This window comes from Bombina bombina, chromosome 3, assembly GCF_027579735.1.
Source record: "Bombina bombina isolate aBomBom1 chromosome 3, aBomBom1.pri, whole genome shotgun sequence".
In the NCBI taxonomy this organism is placed as follows: Eukaryota; Metazoa; Chordata; class Amphibia; order Anura; family Bombinatoridae; genus Bombina; species Bombina bombina.
Window position 1 is genome coordinate 645,915,485 of NC_069501.1, and position 18,622 is coordinate 645,934,106.

The 18,622-nt window shown below is 42.8% G+C and overlaps 1 protein-coding gene across 3 annotated transcripts in view; it reads left to right on the forward strand.

The window, feature by feature from the left end:
* LOC128653829 (aldehyde dehydrogenase family 3 member A2) overlaps positions 1–18,622 on the forward strand; it is a 149,776-nt gene that overhangs the window by 120,306 nt on the left and 10,848 nt on the right. For 2 of the 3 annotated variants that reach the window (XM_053707361.1, XM_053707360.1), the window contains exon 11: positions 12,211–12,331. The exons of the other annotated variant lie outside the window; for it this stretch is intronic. In XM_053707361.1, the coding sequence (XP_053563336.1) occupies positions 12,211–12,288 (78 nt within the window). In that variant the 3' untranslated portion in view covers positions 12,289–12,331. The remainder of the gene's footprint in view (positions 1–12,210; positions 12,332–18,622) is intronic. 3 annotated transcript variants of the gene reach the window in all.

An 18,622-nucleotide genomic window follows, 5' to 3' on the forward strand; every position in this document is an offset into this window, starting at 1 on the left:
GCTTTAGACAAGCGCAGTTCATATTAAACATCCCGGTGCACAGCATATTCTCACTGCTCCTAAGTCCGCTTGTGGTAATTGCAAGCGACGTTAGGTGTGCCGTGTTTGAGGAGTTCAGCTGAGTCGCGGGCAGATAGGTAGGAGCCGCGGCAGAGCTGCGGCGTGGTGACTGAAGTATTTTTCAGAATTTACCAGTGTATTATTTATGAGGCCTTCGTGCAGGGTAGTGAATGTCGCTCTCTGCTTTAGATCAGTTATTTGCCTTGCGTTTATTTAAAGACACAGTACTGAAACGCAGTGCTTTTATATTAGGCTGATATTTGCAAAAAAATTTTTATTATCAGTGATTTGCACCAAGATTGTTTCTTTGTTTGGGTTGTCATGGATGACCTGCAACAAAATACTTGCCCTATGTGTTTAGATGCTATTGTGGAACCCCCAGTTGCGCTCTGTCCCCCATATATTGAGAGGGCTTTACAATGTAGAGAGCAAATTTGATTTAATAAAGAAATGCCTGATGGATGTTCTCAGACTACTGAAACCCAGGGTATGCCGCACTCTTCTCCCCAAGCGTCACAACCTTTAACGCCCGCACAAGTGACGCCATGTTCTTCCACGGCGTCTGCGTCATTTACTCTGCAGGATATGACTGCAGTTATGTCATCCACTCTCACAGAGTTTTTGTCCAAGTTGCCAGTGTTGCAAGGCAAACATAGCAGGGCAGAAACCCATGGGGCCCCTGTGACTTCTGATGCTTTGATGGCTATCTCTGATGTACCCTCCCAGACCTCTGAATTGGGGGGTAGGGAGACACTGTCTGAGGGGGAACTGTCTGACTCGGGAAGTGCGTTGCCCCAGACAGATTCGGACGTCATGTCCTTTAGATTTAAGCGTGAACACCTCCGCCTGTTACTTCGGGAGGTTTTAGTGACTTAGGACGACTGTGACTCTATTGTGGTACCTCCAGAGAAATTGTGTAAGATGGACAGATATCTGGAAGTTCCTTCTTATTCCGATGTTTTTCCGGTTCCTAAGAGAATTTCGGAAATTGTTACTCTGGAATGGGAAAGACCGGGTATCCCGTTCTCCCCTTCCCCTATGTTTAAGAAAATGTACCCTATAGCTGACACCGTGCGGGACTCTTGGCAAACGGTCCCTAAGGTGGAGGGAGCTATATCTACCCTGGCTAAGCATACAACTATCCCTATTGAGGACAGTTGTGCTTTCAAAGACCCTATGGATAAAAAGTTGGAGGGTCTTCTAAAAAAGCTATTTGTTCATCAAGGGTTTCTCTTACAACTGACGGCTTGCATTGTACCAGTCACAACTGCGGCTGCCTTTTGGTTTGAAGCCTTAGAAAAGTCTCTGAAGACTGAGACTTCTTTAGTGGAGATAATGGATAGAATTAAGGCTCTTAAGCTGGCTAATTCCTTTGTTACAGATGCCGCCTTTCAGATCGCCAAATTGGCGGCTAAGAATGCAGATTTTGCCATTTTAGCGCGCAGAGCCTTATGGTTAAAATCTTGGTCTGCGGATGTGTCTTCTAAGTCCAAGCTTTTGGCTATTCCTTTGAAGGGAAAGACCCTTTTCGGGCCTGAATTGAAAGAGATCATTTCTGACATTACGGGAGGTAAGGGCCACCTCCTCCCTCAGGATAAGTCAGCCAAACAAAGAAGACAGAGTCATTTTCGTTCCTTTCGAAATTTCAAGAGAGTCCCTTCTTCCTCTTCCGCTAAGCAGGAAGGGAACTTTGCACAAGCCAAGCCCATCTGGAGACCCAACCAGGCTTGGAACAAGGGTAAACAACCCAAGAAGCCCGCTGCTGCCCCCAAGACAGCATGAAGGGGCGGCCCCCGATCCGAGACCGGATCTAGTAGGGGGCAGACTTTTTTCTCTTTGTCCAGGCTTGGATAAGAGATGTTCAGGATCCCTGGACACTAGAAATCGTGTCCCAGGGGGGTATCAACTGGAGTTCAAAAATTCCCTCCCAAGGGGAAGGTTTCTTCTTTCACGATGGTCTGTAGACCAGATAAAGAGAGAGGCGTTCTTACGTTGTGTAAAAGACCTGTCCACTATGGTAGTAATTCGTCCCGTTCCAATATAGGGGCAGGGGTTTTACTCAAATCTTTTCGTGGTTCCCAAAAAAGAGGGAACGTTCAGACCCATTTTAGATCTCAAGAGTCTAAACAAGTTTCTCAGAGTCCCATCCTTCAAGATGGAGACGATTCAGACAATTCTTCCATTGATCCAGGAGGGTCAATATATGACTACCGTGGACTTAAAGGATGCATATCTTCACATTCCTATCCACAGAGATAATAACCAGTTTCTAAGGTTTGCCTTCCTGGACAAACATTTTCGGTTTGTGGCTCTTCCCTTCGGGTTGGCCATGGCACCCAGGATCTTCTTAAAGGTTCTAGGGTCTTTTCTAGCGGTTCTCAGACCACGGGGCATTGCAGTGGCGCCTTATCTGGACGATATTCTAATCCAGGCGCTGTCTTACCAACTGACAAAGTCTCATACCGACATGGTTCTGTCCTTTCTAAGGACTCATGGGTGGAAGGTGAATCTAGAAAAGAGTTCACTAATTCCACAGACAAGGGTTCCTTTCCTGGGAACTTTAATAGATTCTGTTTCCATGAAAATCTTCTTGACGGATGTCAGAAAGTTAAAGATCCTGAATACATGCCAAGCCCTTCAGTCCAATCCTCGGCCATCAGTGGCTCAGTGCATGGAGGTAATTAGATAGATGGTGGCGGCAATGGACATCATTCCGTTTGCTCGTTTTCATCTCAGACCTCTACAACTGAGCATGCTCAGACAGTGGAATGGAGATTATGCAGATTTGTCTCCTCATATAGATCTGGATCAGGAGACAAGAGACAATCTTCTTTGGTGGTTGTCGCTGGATCATCTGTCCCAAGGGACGTGCTTCCGCAGACCTTCATGGGTGATAGTGACAACGGACGCCAGTCTACTATGATGGGGTGCAGTCTGGAATTCCCTGAAGGCTCAGGGTGTGTGGACTCGGTCAGAGTCTTTACTTCCCATCAATATTCTGGAGTTGAGAGCAATATTCAATACGCTTCAAGCTTGGCCTCAGTTGGCTTTGGCCAAATTCTTCCGATTTCAATCGGACAACATCATGACTGTGGCTTACATCAATCATGAGGGAGGAACAAGGAGTTCCTTAGCGATGACAGAAGTATCCAAGATAATTCGGTGGGCAGAGGCTCACTCTTGTTATCTGTCAGCAATCTACATCCCAAGAGTGGAACTGGGAGGCGAATATTTTGAGCAGACAGACGTTTCATCCGGGGGAATGGGAACTCCATCCGGAGGTCTTTGCCACCCTGATTCTCAGGTGGGGCAGACCGGAATTGGATCTGATGGCATCTCGTCAGAATGCTAAGCTCCCGAGATACGGATCCTGGTCCAGGGATCCTCAGGCCGAACTGATAGATGCCTTGGCAGTGCCTTGGTCGTTCAACCTAGCTTATGTGTTTCCACTGTTTGCTTTCCTTCCCCGGGTGATTGCACGGATCAAACAGGAGAGGGCTTCGGTGATTCTAATCGCTCCTGCTTGGCCTTGCAAAACTTGGTATGCCGATCTGGTAGACATGTCCTCTCTGCCGCCGTGGAAGCTTCCATTGAGGCAGGACCTTCTCATTCAGGGACCCTTCCATCATCCGAATCTAATTTCTCTGCAGCTGACTGCTTGGAGATTGAACGCTTGATTTTATCTAAGCGGGGGTTCTCTGATGCGGTCATTGATACCTTGATTCAGGCACGCAAGCCTGTTACTAGAAAGATTTACCATAAGATATGGCGTAAATATCTTTATTGGTGCGAATCCAAGGGCTACTCATGGAGTAGGGTTAGGATTCCCAGGATTTTATCTTTTCTCCAAGAAGGATTGGAGAAAGGGTTGTCAGCAACTTCCTTAAAGGGACAGATTTCTGCTTTGTCTATTTTGTTACACAAGCGTCTGGCAGATGTTCCAGATGTTCAATCTTTTTGTCAGGCCCTGACTAGAATCCGGCCTGTGTTTAGACCAATTGCTCCTCCTTGGAGTTTGAATTTAGTTCTTAATGTTCTTCAAGGGGTTCCGTTTGAACCCATACATTCCATAGATATTAAGTTATCTTTGAAAGTTTTATTTTTGGTTATTTCTTTTGCTGAGCTTTCGGCTTTACAATGTGATTCTCCTTATCTTATTTCTCCAACATAGGTGTGTCCGGTCCACGGCGTCATCCTTACTTGTGGGATATTCTCTTCCCCAACAGGAAATGGCAAAGAGCCCAGCAAAGCTGGTCACATGATCCCTCCTAGGCTCCGCCTTCCCCAGTCATTCTCTTTGCCGTTGTACAGGCAACATCTCCACGGAGATGGCTTAGAGTTTTTTAGTGTTTAACTGTAGTTTTTATTATTCAATCAAGAGTTTGTTATTTTAAAATAGTGCTGGTATGTACTATTTACTCTGAAACAGAAAAGAGATGAAGATTTCTGTTTGTAAGAGGAAAATGATTTTAGCAACCGTTACTAAAATCGATGGCTGTTCCACACAGGACTGTTGAGAGGAATTAACTTCAGTTGGGGGAACAGTGAGCAGACTTTTGCTGCTTGAGGTATGACACATTCTAACAAGACGATGTAATGCTGGAAGCTGTCATTTTCCCTATGGGATCCGGTAAGCCATTTTATTACAGACAGTAAATAAGGGCTTCACAAGGGCTTTTTAAGACTGTAGACATTTTCTGGGCTAAATCGATTTATATATAAACATATTTTATACTCCATAGCCTTGAGGAATTATTTTAATCTTGGGAATTTTGTAAAATAACCGGCAGGCACTGTATTGGACACCTTATTCACTAGGGGCTTTCCCTAATCATAGGCAGAGTCTCATTTTCGCGCCTGTATTGCGCACTTGTTTTTGAGAAGCATGACATGCAGATGCATGTGTGAGGAGCTCTGATACATAGAAAAGACTTTCTGAAGGCGTCATTTGGTATCGTATTCCCCTTTGGGCTTGGTTGGGTCTCAGCAAAGCAGATACCAGGGACTGTAAAGGGGTTAAATATAAAAACGGCTCCTGTTCCGTTATTTTAAGGGTTAAAGCTTCCAAATTTGGTGTGCAATACTTTTAAGGCTTTAAGACACTGTGGTGAAATTTTGGTGAATTTTGAACAATTCCTTCATACTTTTTCGCAATTGCAGTAATAAAGTGTGTTCAGTTTAAAATTTAAAGTGACAGTAACGGTTTTATTTTAAAACGTTTTTTGTACTTTGTTATCAAGTTTATGCCTGTTTAACATGTCTGAACTGCCAGATAGACTGTGTTCTGAATGTGGGGAAGCCAAGGTCCCTTCTCATTTAAATAGATGTGATTTATGTGACACAAAATTTAGAGAAAATGATGCCCAAGATGATTCCTCAAGTGAGGGGAGTAAGCATGGTACTGCATCATCCCCTCCTTCGTCTACACCAGTCTTGCCCACACAAGAGGCCCCTAGTACATCTAGCGCGCCAATACTCCTTACTATGCAACAATTAACGGCTGTAATGGATAATTCTATCAAAAACATTTTAGCCAAAATGCCCACTTATCAGCGAAAGCGCGACTGCTCTGTTTTAGAAAATACTGAAGAGCATGAGGACGCTGATGATATTGTTTCTGAAGGGCCCCTACACCAGTCTGAGAGGGCCAGGGAGGTTTTGTCTGAGGGAGAAATTTCAGATTCAGGGAAAATTTCTCAACAAGCTGAACCTGATGTGATTACATTTAAATTTAAGTTGGAACATCTCCGCGCTCTGCTTAAGGAGGTGTTATCCACTCTGGATGATTGTGAGAATTGGTCATCCCAGAGAAACTATGTAAAATGGACAAGTTCCTAGAGGTCCCGGGGCCCCCCGAAGCTTTTCCTATACCCAAGCGGGTGGCGGACATTGTAAATAAAGAATGGGAAAGGCCCGGTATACCTTTCGTCCCTCCCCCCATATTTAAAAAATTGTTTCCTATGGTCGACCCCAGAAAGGACTTATGGCAGACAGTTCCCAAGGTCGAGGGGGCGGTTTCTACTCTAAACAAACGCACCACTATACCCATAGAAGATAGTTGTGCTTTCAAAGATCCTATGGATAAAAAATTAGAAGGTTTGCTTAAAAAGATGTTTGTTCAGCAAGGTTACCTTCTACAACCAATTTCATGCATTGTCCCTGTCACTACAGCCGCGTGTTTCTGGTTCGATGAGCTAGAAAAGGCGATCACTAGTAATTCTCCTTCTTATGAGGAGATTATGGACAGAATCCGTGCTCTCAAATTGGCTAATTCTTTCACCCTAGGCGCCACTTTGCAATTGGCTAGGTTAGCGGCGAAAAATTCTGGGTTTGCTATTGTGGCGCGCAGAGCGCTTTGGTTAAAATCTTGGTCAGCGGATGCGTCTTCCAAGAACAAATTGCTTAACATTCCTTTCAAGGGGAAAACGCTGTTTGGCCCTGACTTGAAAGAGATTATCTCTGATATCACTGGGGGCAAGGGCCACGCCCTTCCTCAGGATAGGTCTTTCAAGGCCAAAAATAAACCTAATTTTCGTCCCTTTCGTAGAAACGGACCAGCCCCAAGTGCTACGTCCTCTAAGCAAGAGGGTAATACTTCTCAAGCCAAGCCAGCCTGGAGACCAATGCAAGGCTGGAACAAGGGAAAGCAGGCCAAGAAACCTGCCACTGCTACCAAGACAGCATGAGATGTTGGCCCCCAATCCGGGACCGGATCTGGTGGGGGGCAGACTCTCTCTCTTCGCTCAGGCTTGGGCAAGAGATGTTCTGGATCCTTGGGCGCTAGAAATAGTCTCCCAAGGTTATCTTCTGGAATTCAAAGGGCTTCCCCCAAGGGGGAGGTTCCACAGGTCTCAATTGTCTTCAGACCACATAAAAAAACAGGCATTCTTACATTGTGTAGAAGACCTGTTAAAAATGGGAGTGATTCATCCTGTTCCATTAGGAGAACAAGGGATGGGGTTCTACTCCAATCTGTTCGTAGTTCCCAAAAAAGAGGGAACGTTCAGACCAATCTTAGATCTCAAGATCCTAAACAAGTTTCTCAAGGTTCCATCGTTCAAAATGGAAACCATTCGAACAATTCTTCCTTCCATCCAGGAAGGTCAATTCATGACCACGGTGGATTTAAAGGATGCGTATCTACATATTCCTATCCACAGGGAACATCATCGGTTCCTAAGGTTCGCATTCCTGGACAAGCATTACCAGTTCGTGGCACTTCCGTTCGGATTAGCCACTGCTCCAAGGATTTTCACAAAGGTACTAGGGTCCCTTCTAGCGGTGCTAAGACCAAGGGGCATTGCAGTAGTACCTTACTTGGACGACATTCTGATTCAAGCGTCGTCCCTTCCTCTAGCAAAGGCTCACACGGACATTGTCCTGGCCTTTCTCAGATCTCACGGATGGTAAGTGAACGTAGAAAAGAGTTCTCTATCTCCGTCAACGAGGGTTCCCTTCTTGGGAACAATAATAGACTCCTTAGAAATGAGGATTTTTCTGACAGAGGCCAGAAAAACAAAACTTCTAAACTCTTGTCAAACACTTCATTCCGTTCCTCTTCCTTCCATAGCGCAGTGCATGGAAGTAATAGGTTTGATGGTAGCGGCAATGGACATAGTTCCTTTTGCGCGCATTCATCTAAGACCATTACAACTGTGCATGCTCAGTCAGTGGAATGGGGACTATACAGATCTGGAACTGAGAGCGATACTCAATGCTCTCAAGGCTTGGCCTCAGCTAGCAAAGGCCAAGTTCATACGGTTTCAATCAGACAGCATGACGACTGTTGCGTACATCAACCATCAGGGGGGAACAAGGAGTTCCCTGGCGATGGAAGAAGTGACCAAAATCATTCAATGGGCGGAGACTCACTCCTGCCACTTGTCTGCAATCCACATCCCAGGAGTGGAAAATTGGGAAGCGGATTTTCTGAGTCGTCAGACATTACATCCGGGGGAGTGGGAACTCCATCCGGAAATCTTTGCCCACATTACTCAACTGTGGGGCATTCCAGACATGGATCTGATGGCCTCTCGTCAGAACTTCAAGGTTCCTTGCTACGGGTCCAGATCCAGGGATCCCAAGGCGACTCTAGTAGATGCACTAGTAGCACCTTGGACCTTCAAACTAGCTTATGTATTCCCGCCGTTTCCTCTCATCCCCAGGCTGGTAGCCAGGATCAATCAGGAGAGGGCATCGGTGATCTTGATAGCTCCTGCGTGGCCACGCAGGACTTGGTATGCAGACCTGGTGAATATGTCATCGGCTCCACCATGGAAGCTACCTTTGAGACGAGACCTTCTTGTTCAGGGTCCGTTCGAACATCCGAATCTGGTTTCACTCCAACTGACTGCTTGGAGATTGAACGCTTGATCTTATCAAAGCGAGGGTTCTCAGATTCTGTTATTGATACTCTTGTTCAGGCCAGAAAGCCTGTAACTAGAAAAATTTACCACAAAATATGGAAAAAATATATCTGTTGGTGTGAATCTAAAGGATTCCCTTGGGACAAGGTAAAAATTCCTAAGATTCTATCCTTTCTTCAAGAAGGATTGGAGAAAGGATTATCTGCAAGTTCCTTGAAGGGACAGATTTCTGCCTTGTCTGTGTTACTTCACAAAAAGCTGGCAGCTGTGCCAGATGTTCAAGCCTTTGTTCAGGCTCTGGTTAGAATCAAGCCTGTTTACAAACCTTTGACTCCTCCTTGGAGTCTCAATTTGGTTCTTTCAGTTCTTCAGGGGGTTCCGTTTGAACCCTTACATTCCGTTGATATTAAGTTATTATCTTGGAAAGTTTTGTTTTTGGTTGCAATTTCTTCTGCTAGAAGAGTTTCAGAATTATCTGCTCTGCAATGTTCTCCTCCTTATCTGGTGTTCCATGCAGATAAGGTGGTTTTACGTACTAAACCTGGTTTTCTTCCGAAAGTTGTTTCTAACAAAAACATTAACCAGGAGATAGTCGTGCCTTCTTTGTGTCCGAATCCAGTTTCAAAGAAGGAACGTTTGTTGCACAATTTGGATGTTGTTCGCGCTCTAAAATTCTATTTAGATGCTACAAAGGATTTTAGACAAACATCTTCCTTGTTTGTTGTTTATTCTGGTAAAAGGAGAGGTCAAAAAGCAACTTCTACCTCTCTCTCTTTTTGGATTAAAAGCATCATCAGATTGGCTTATGAGACTGCCGGACGGCAGCCTCCTGAAAGAATCACAGCTCATTCCACTAGGGCTGTGGCTTCCACATGGGCCTTCAAGAACGAGGCTTCTGTTGATCAGATATGTAAGGCAGCGACTTGGTCTTCACTGCACACTTTTACCAAAGTTTGATACTTTTGCTTCTTCTGAGGCTATTTTTGGGAGAAAGGTTTTGCAAGCCGTGGTGCCTTCCATTTAGGTGACCTGATTTGCTCCCTCCCTTCATCCGTGTCCTAAAGCTTTGGTATTGGTTCCCACAAGTAAGGATGACGCCGTGGACCGGACACACCTATGTTGGAGAAAACAGAATTTATGTTTACCTGATAAATTACTTTCTCCAACGGTGTGTCCGGTCCACGGCCCGCCCTGGTTTTTTAATCAGGTCTGATAATTTATTTTCTTTAACTACAGTCACCACGGTATCATATGATTTCTCCTATGCAAATATTCCTCCTTTACGTCGGTCGAATGACTGGGGAAGGCGGAGCCTAGGAGGGATCATGTGACCAGCTTTGCTGGGCTCTTTGCCATTTCCTGTTGGGGAAGAGAATATCCCACAAGTAAGGATGACGCCGTGGACCGGACACACCGTTGGAGAAAGTAATTTATCAGGTAAACATAAATTCTGTTTTTCCATGCTGATAAGGTGGTGTTACGTACCAAACCTGGTTTTCTTCCTAAAGTTGTTTCTAACAAGAATATTAATCATGAAATTGTTGTTCCTTCTTTGTATCCTAATCCTTCTTCTAAGAAGGAGCGCCTGTTACATAATCTGGATGTAGTCCGTGCCTTGAAGTTCTACTTGCAGGCGACTAAGGATTTTCGTCAGACATCTTCATTATTTGTTGTTTTTGCTGGAAAACGTAGGGATCAGAAAGCTACGGCTACCTCTCTTTCTCTTTAGCTAAAGAGTATCATCCGTTTTGCATATGAGTCTGCTGGACAGCAGCCTCCTGAAAGAATTACGGTTCATTCTACTAGGGCTGTGGCTTCCTCATGGGCATTTAAAAATGATGCTTCAGATTTGCAAGGCTGCAACATGGTCGTCTCTTCACACTTTTTCCAAATTTTACTAATTTGCTACTTTTGCCTCGTCTGAGGCTGTTTTTGGAGAAAGGTTCTTCAAGCAGTGGTGGTTCCTGTCTTGTCCCTTCCTTTCATCCATGTCCTATAGCTTTGGTATTGTATCCCATAAGCAAGGATGAAATCCGTGGACTCGTCATATCTTGTAAAAGAAAAGGAAATTTATGCTTACCTGATAAATTTGTTTCTTTTACGATATGACGAGTCCAAGGCCCACCTTGTCAATTTCTAGGACAGGTTTTTATTTTTGTTAAACTTCAGTCACCTCTGCTCCTTGGCTTTTCCTTTCTCTCCCTAACTTCGGTCGAATGACTGGGGGGGAAGGGAGGAGCAATTTATGCAGCTCTGCTGTGGAGCTCTTTGCCTCCTCCTGCTGACCAGGAGGCGATATCCTATAAGTAAGGATGAAATCCGTGGTCTCGTCATATCGTAAAAGAAATACATTTATCAGGTAAGCATAAATTTCCCTTTTGCCCTTTTTGTTTACTTTTCTGGACCCTGCAAGGGTTAATTACAGCTACTACTTTAGCAGCCTGGCTTAAAGGTATACTAAACCCAATTTGTTTTCTTTTATGATTCATATAGTGCATGCAATTTTAAGCAACTTTCTAATTTACTCCTATTAATTTTTTTTTCATTCTCTTATGAAGGAGGAATCTAAGCTTAGTAGTTGGCCCATTTTTTGTTCAGAACCCTGGATAGTGCTTGCTGATTGGTGGCTACATTTAGCCACCAATCAGCAAGCGCTACCCAGGTGCTGAACCAAAAATGGCCCGGCTTATAAGCTTGCATTCTTGCTTTTCAAATAAAGATACCAAGAGAACAAAAAAATGAATAGGAGTAAATTAGAAATTTGCTTAAAATTGCATGCTCTATCTGAAAAATGAAAGAAAAAATTGGGTTTAGTGTTCCATTAAGGGGAAGAATGAGAATTACCGTAAAGAAAGAAAGTATATAATTAGTCATCCAGGGCTTAATTTTTGTTGTCATACCTGGCAGGAGCGTGGGATTGCCTCGAAGAGGTAAATAATTACTAATATGATGTCATAGGTCCCACCATTTACATAATCCTAGCCCAGGCCTACAATGGATCACAAAACAAAATATTATGCTTAATTTCTGGCGGCAAGGAATGGAGCGAAAAATGAGGCAAATAGGGTGCTGTCATAGAAGTAAAACGTGCCGTCAGCCAATCAAGACAGAGCAATATAGTTTACTTGAGTTTTTGGTAATTAACCAAAATACACAAACTGCTCATTTTGATAGCTGTTGACTGCTCTTATTTTTAGCAGATTACAGTCATGAATTTTGTTGATTGTAATTACTTAGTAAATATAAAGATGTGATTGTGTTGGACTAAAAATATCAATACATTTAGGAGAAAAGTACATGTTCCACCCTGGATTGTTTTCTACAGTTATGGATCCATCCATTTTACCCACACAGTCAGTCTTAAAGGGATTTGAAACCCAATTTTTATTTGCGATTCAGACAGAGCATACAATTATAAAAAACATTTCCAATTTACTTCTTGCATCAAATTTGCTTTATTCTCATTGCTGAAGAGATACCTAGGGGTGTCTGGAGCACTACATGGCAGGAAATAGTGCTGCTATCTAGTGATCTGGCAAATGGATAACATTCTTCCAAAACTGCTGCTTTATAGTGTTCCAGACACGTGCATACTCCTGAGCTTACATCAACAAAAGATACAAAAAGAACAAATAACATTTGATAATAGTAGTAAATAAGAAAATTGTATGCTCTTTCTGAATCCTGAAAGAAAAAAAAAATGGATTGTATGTCCCTTTAAGTGTTAACTAGTTGTCTTTCATTTGAGTGGTTCCTAATGCTGAACCATTTTGGGTTTTCTCAGAGATATCGTTGGCAGCTGGCAGGCAGAGGGCTGCAGCTTATGATGGCATTTCAGAGGATGTATTATAAGCACAACTGATTTGGCAGAATACAGGGAGCAACGTTCACTCTGTTACAGTGAGGTATGCAAACCCTAGATAGTATACACCAGAGAACACTGACAATCATTCATTGTTTGTTCTGTGTTTCTTCCTTTTTTATTGACTAAGGTATGCACAGATGCAAGTGAGGTTAATAATGGCAATGAAAAGCTAAGACTGAACCTGTGGAATTTATCTGTAAAATGTGCAAATGTATTTTTTTGTCCTTAAATTCTCTAATCAAATAGAGAGTACAAGAGTTATGTGAGGGCAATTGGTAAAGATATTGAAGAGCAATAAAGTGGTTTTCTTAATTGGAAGGATAGAAAATATTCGTATTTAGAGGAAAAAAAATCAGATTGAATGTGTTTTATTAGGTCATACTTAAAAACAAAGTCTCTCTTCTTATAATTTTGAAATATTTTGTTTCTGTTATTTAGTGCCGTTCAGAAGGCAGGTTACAGAAATCAGCTCATCACCTGAGTACAGAATAAAATGGCAAATTTAACCAATCACAAATAACCAATCCTGTCCTGTATCAGTTTACATGTATCTATAGCATCAAATCGGTTCAGGAATACATTACTTAGATTTTATGTTTTAAATATTATCCATTCCTGTAAAATATATATACAGTTGTGCTCATAAGTTTACATAGCCTGGCAGAATTTGATTTCTTGGCCATTTTTCGGAGAATATGAATGATAAAACTACTTTTCTTTTACTCAAGGTTAGTGTTTGGCTGAAGCCATTTATTATCAATCAACTGTGTTTACTCTTTTTAAATCATAATGACAACAGAAACTACCCAAATGACCCTGATCAAAAGTTTACATACCCCAGTTCTTAATACCATGTATTGCCCCCTTTAACATCAATGACAGCTTGAAGTCTTTTGTGGTATTTGTGGATGAGGCTCTTTATCTTCTCAGATGGTAAAGCTGCCCATTCTTCCTGGCAAAAGCCTCTAGTTCCTGTAAGTTCTTGGGCTGTCTTGCATGAACTGCACGTTTGAGATCTCCCCAGAGTGGCTCAATGATATTGTGTTCAGGAGACTGAGATGGCCATTCCAGAACCTTCACTTTATTCTGCTGTAGCCAATGACAGGTCGACTTGGCCTTGTGTTTAGGATCATTGTCATGTTGGAATGTCCAATTACGTCCCATGCGCAGCTTCCAGGCTGATGAATGCAAATTTTCCTCCAGTATATTTTGATAACATACTGCATTCATCTTGCCATCAATTATGACCAAATTTCCTGTGCCTTTGTAGCTCACACATCCCCAAAACATCAGTGATCCACTTCCGTGTTTCACAGTAGGAATGGTGTACCTTTCATCATAGTCCTTGTTGACTTCACTCCAAATGTAGTGTTTATGGTTGTCGCCAAAAAGCTCAATTTTGGTCTCCATCACTCCAAATGAATTTGTGCCAGAAGGTTTGAGGCTTGTCTCTTTGCTGTTTGGCGTATTGTAAGCGGGATACTTTGTGGCATTTGTGTAGTAATGGCTTTCTTCTGGTGACTCGACCATGCAGCCCATCTTTCTTCAAGTGCCTCCTTATTGTGCATCTTGAAACAGCCACACCACATGTCCTGATGTCCTGTATTTCACCTGAAGTTATTTGTGGGGTTTTCTTTGCATCCCAAACAATTTTCCTGGCAGTTGTGGCTGAAATTTTATTTGGTTTACCTGATCGTGGTTTGGTTTCAACTGAATCCCTCATTTTCCACTTCTTGATTAGAGTTTGAACAATGCTAATTGGCATTCTCAATTCCTTGGATATCTTTTTATATCCCTTTCCTGTTTTATACAGTTCAACTACCTTTTCCTGCAGATCCTTTGACAATTATTTTGCTTTCCCCATAACTCAGAATCCAGAAACATCAGTGCAGCACTGGATGAAAGGTGCAAGGGTCTCTCAGGAGTCCAGAAACTTATTGACCTTTTATACACACACACTAATTACAAGCAAACAGATCACAGGTGATGATGGTTACCTTTTAATAGCCAATCAAACCCCTTTGTGTTAACTTGTGTTCATGTTATCAGGCCAAAATCACCAGGGTATGTAAACTTTTGATCAGGGTCATTTGGGTAGTTTCTGTTGTCATTATGATTTAAAAAGAGTAAACGCAGTTGATTGATAATAAATGGCTTCAGCCAAAAACTAACCATGAGTGAAAGAAAAGTTTTTGTGTTATTCATATTCTCTGAAAAATGGCCAAGAAATCATAAATTCTGCCAGGGTATGTAAACTTATGAGCAAAACTGTGTATATGTATGTATGTGTATATATACATACACACACATACACACACACACACACACTCACACTCGTAATCTCCTTGTTCCGTACAAGTCTTAGCCTGTAATGGTTACACAGTTAGACATCCCAGTACCAGATAACTAAAGTGATGACATTTGTTGTTTAAAATAGGCAATAATCTAAGTTTAACATACAGATCAGCAGACCCTGCTACAGATCAATAACATTTCTTCTGTTATGTGTGATCAGTCCACGGGTCATCATTACTTCTGGGATATAACTCCTCCCCAACAGGAAATGCAAGAGGATTCACCCAGCAGAGCTGCATATAGCTCCTCCCCTCTACGTCACTCCCAGTCATTCTCTTGCACCCAACGACTAGATAGGATGTGTGAGAGGACTATGGTGATTATACTTAGTTTTTATAACTTCAATCAAAAGTTTGTTATTTTACAATAGCACCGGAGCGTGTTATTACCTCTCTGGCAGAGTTTGAAGAAGAATCTACCAGAGTTTTTTACTATGATTTTAACCGGAGTAGTTAGGATCATATTGCTGTTTCTCGGCCATCTGAGGGAGGTAAAAGCTTCAGATCAGGGGACAGCGGGCAGATGAATCTGCATTGAGGTATGTAGCAGTTTTTATTTTCTGAATGGAATTGATGAGAAAATCCTGCCATACCGTTATAATGACATGTATGTATACTTTACACTTCAGTATTCTGGGGATGGTATTTCACTGGAATTACTCTGTTAAAAGTACATTAAACCTTTTAATAGGTATTTATTATGTTAAACGTTTTTGCTGGAATGTAGAATCGTTTGCATTTTCTGAGGTACTGAGTGAATAAATGTTTGGGCATTATTTTTCCACTTGGCAGTTGCTTGTTTTAATTGTGACAGTTTCGTTTCTCTCTCACTGCTGTGTGTGAGGGGGAGGGGCCGTTTTTGGCGCTCTTTGCTACGCATCAAAAATTTCCAGTCAGTTACTCTCGTATTTCCTGCATGATCCGGTTCATCTCTAACAGAACTCAGGGGTCTTCAAACTTCTTTGGAGGGAGGTAGATTCTCTCAGCAGAGCTGTGAGACTTATATATTGACTGTGATTAAAAACGTTGCTCTATAATTTTTATGTTTCAAATTTAATTATTGTTACTTTACTAATGGGAACAAACCTTTGCTAAAAGTTGTGTTGTTTTCAAGGATTGATGCTATAACTGTTTTTCAGTTCATTAATTCAACTGTCATTTAATCGTTTAGTGCTTCTTTGAGGCACAGTACGTTTTTGTTAAATAAGATTGTAACCAAGTTGCAAGTTTATTGCTAGTGTGTTAAACATGTCTGATTCAGAGGAAGATACCTGTGTCATTTGTTCCAATGCCAAGGTGGAGCCCAATAGAAATTTATGTACTAACTGTATTGATGCTACTTTAAATAAAAGCCAATCTGTACAAATTGAACAAATTTCACCAAACAGCGAGGGGAGAGTTATGCCGACTAACTCGCCTCACGTGTCAGTACCTGCATCTCCCGCCCGGGAGGTGCGTGATATTGTGGCGCCTAGTACATCTGGGCGGCCATTACAGATAACATTACAAGATATGGCTACTGTTATGACTGAAGTTTTGGCTAAATTACCAGAACTAAGAGGCAAGCGTGATCACTCTGGGGTGAGAACAGAGTGCGCTGATAATACTAGGGCCATGTCTGATACTGCGTCACAGCTTGCAGAGCATGAGGACGGAGAGCTTCATTCTGTGGGTGACGGTTCTGATCCAAACAGATTGGATTCAGATATTTCAAATTTTAAATTTAAATTGGAGAACCTCCGTGTATTACTAGGGGAGGTTTTAGCGGCTCTTAATGATTGTAACACTGTTGCAATACCAGAGAAATTGTGTAGGTTGGATAAATACTTTGCGGTACCGGCGAGTACTGACGTTTTTCCTATACCTAAGAGACTAACTGAAATTGTTACTAAGGAGTGGGATAGACCCGGTGTGCCGTTCTCACCCCCTCCAATATTTAGAAAGATGTTTCCAATAGACGCCACCACACGGGACTTATGGCAAACGGTACCTAAGGTGGAGGGAGCAGTTTCTACTTTAGCTAAGCGTACCACTATCCCGGTGGAGGATAGCTGTGCTTTTTCAGATCCAATGGATAAAAAATTAGAGGGTTACCTTAAGAAAATGTTTGTTCAACAAGGTTTTATATTGCAACCCCTTGCATGCATCGCGCCGATTACGGCTGCGGCAGCATTTTGGATTGAGTCTCTGGAAGAGAACCTTAGTTCAGCTACGCTGGACGACATTACGGACAGGCTTAGAGTCCTTAAACTAGCTAATTCATTCATTTCGGAGGCCGTAGTACATTTAACCAAACTTACGGCTAAGAACTCAGGATTCGCCATTCAGGCACGTAGGGCGCTGTGGCTAAAATCCTGGTCAGCTGATGTAACTTCTAAGTCCAAATTACTTAATATACCTTTCAAGGGGCAAACTTTATTTGGGCCCGGTTTGAAAGAAATTATCGCTGACATTACAGGAGGTAAGGGCCACGCCCTGCCTCAAGACAAAGCTAAGGCTAGACAGTCTAATTTTCGTTCCTTTCGGAATTTCAAAGCAGGAGCAGCACCAACTTCCACTGCACCAAAACAGGAAGGAGCTGTTGCTCGTTACAGACAAGGCTGGAAACCTAACCAGTCCTGGAACAAGGGCAAGCAGGCCAGGAAACCTGCTGCTGCCCCAAAGACAGCATGAATCGAGGGCCCCCGATCCGGGACCGGATCTAGTGGGGGGCAGACTCTCTCTCTTCGCCCAGGCTTGGGCAAGAGATGTTCAGGATCCCTGGGCGCTAGAGATCATATCTCAGGGATACCTTCTAGACTTCAAATTCTCTCCCCCAAGAGGGAGATTTCATCTGTCAAGGTTGTCAACAAACCAGATAAAGAAAGAAGCGTTTCTACGCTGTGTACAAGATCTGTTATTAATGGGAGTGATCCATCCGGTTCCGCGGTCGGAACAAGGACAAGGGTTTTACTCAAACCTGTTTGTGGTTCCCAAAAAAGAGGGAACTTTCAGGCCAATCTTGGATTTAAAGATCCTAAACAAATTCCTAAGAGTTCCATCGTTCAAAATGGAAACTATTCGGACAATCTTACCCATGATCCAAAAGGGTCAGTACATGACCACAGTGGATTTAAAGGATGCTTACCTTCACATACCGATTCACAAAGATCATTACCGGTATCTAAGGTTTGCCTTCTTAGACAGGCATTACCAGTTTGTAGCTCTTCCATTCGGATTGGCTACGGCTCCAAGAATCTTCACAAAGGTTCTGGGTGCCCTTCTGGCGGTACTAAGACTGCGAGGAATTTCGGTAGCTCCGTACCTAGACGACATTCTGATACAAGCTTCAAGCTTTCAAACTGCCAAGTCTCATACAGAGTTAGTTCTGGCATTTCTAAGGTCGCATGGATGGAAAGTGAACGAAAAGAAGAGTTCTCTCTTTCCTCTCACAAGAGTTCCATTCTTGGGGACTCTTATAGATTCTGTAGAAATGAAGATTTATCTGACAGAAGACAGATTAACAAAGCTTCTAAATGCATGCCGTGTCCTTCATTCCATTCAACTCCCGTCAGTAGCTCAATGCATGGAGGTGATCGGCTTAATGGTAGCAGCAATGGACATAGTACCCTTTGCACGTCTACATCTCAGACCGCTGCAATAGTGCATGCTGAGTCAGTGGAATGGGGATTACTCAGACTTGTCCCCTACTCTGAATCTGGATCAAGAGACCAGAAACTCTCTTCTATGGTGGCTTTCTCGGCCACATCTGTCCAGGGGGATGCCATTCAGCAGGCCGGACTGGACAATTGTAACAACAGACGCCAGCCTACTAGGTTGGGGCGCTGTCTGGAATTCTCTGAAGGCTCAGGGACAATGGAATCAGGAGGAAAGTCTCCTGCCAATAAACATTCTGGAATTGAGAGCAGTTCTCAATGCCCTTCTGGCTTGGCCCCAGTTAAAAACTCGGGGGTTCATCAGGTTTCAGTCGGACAACA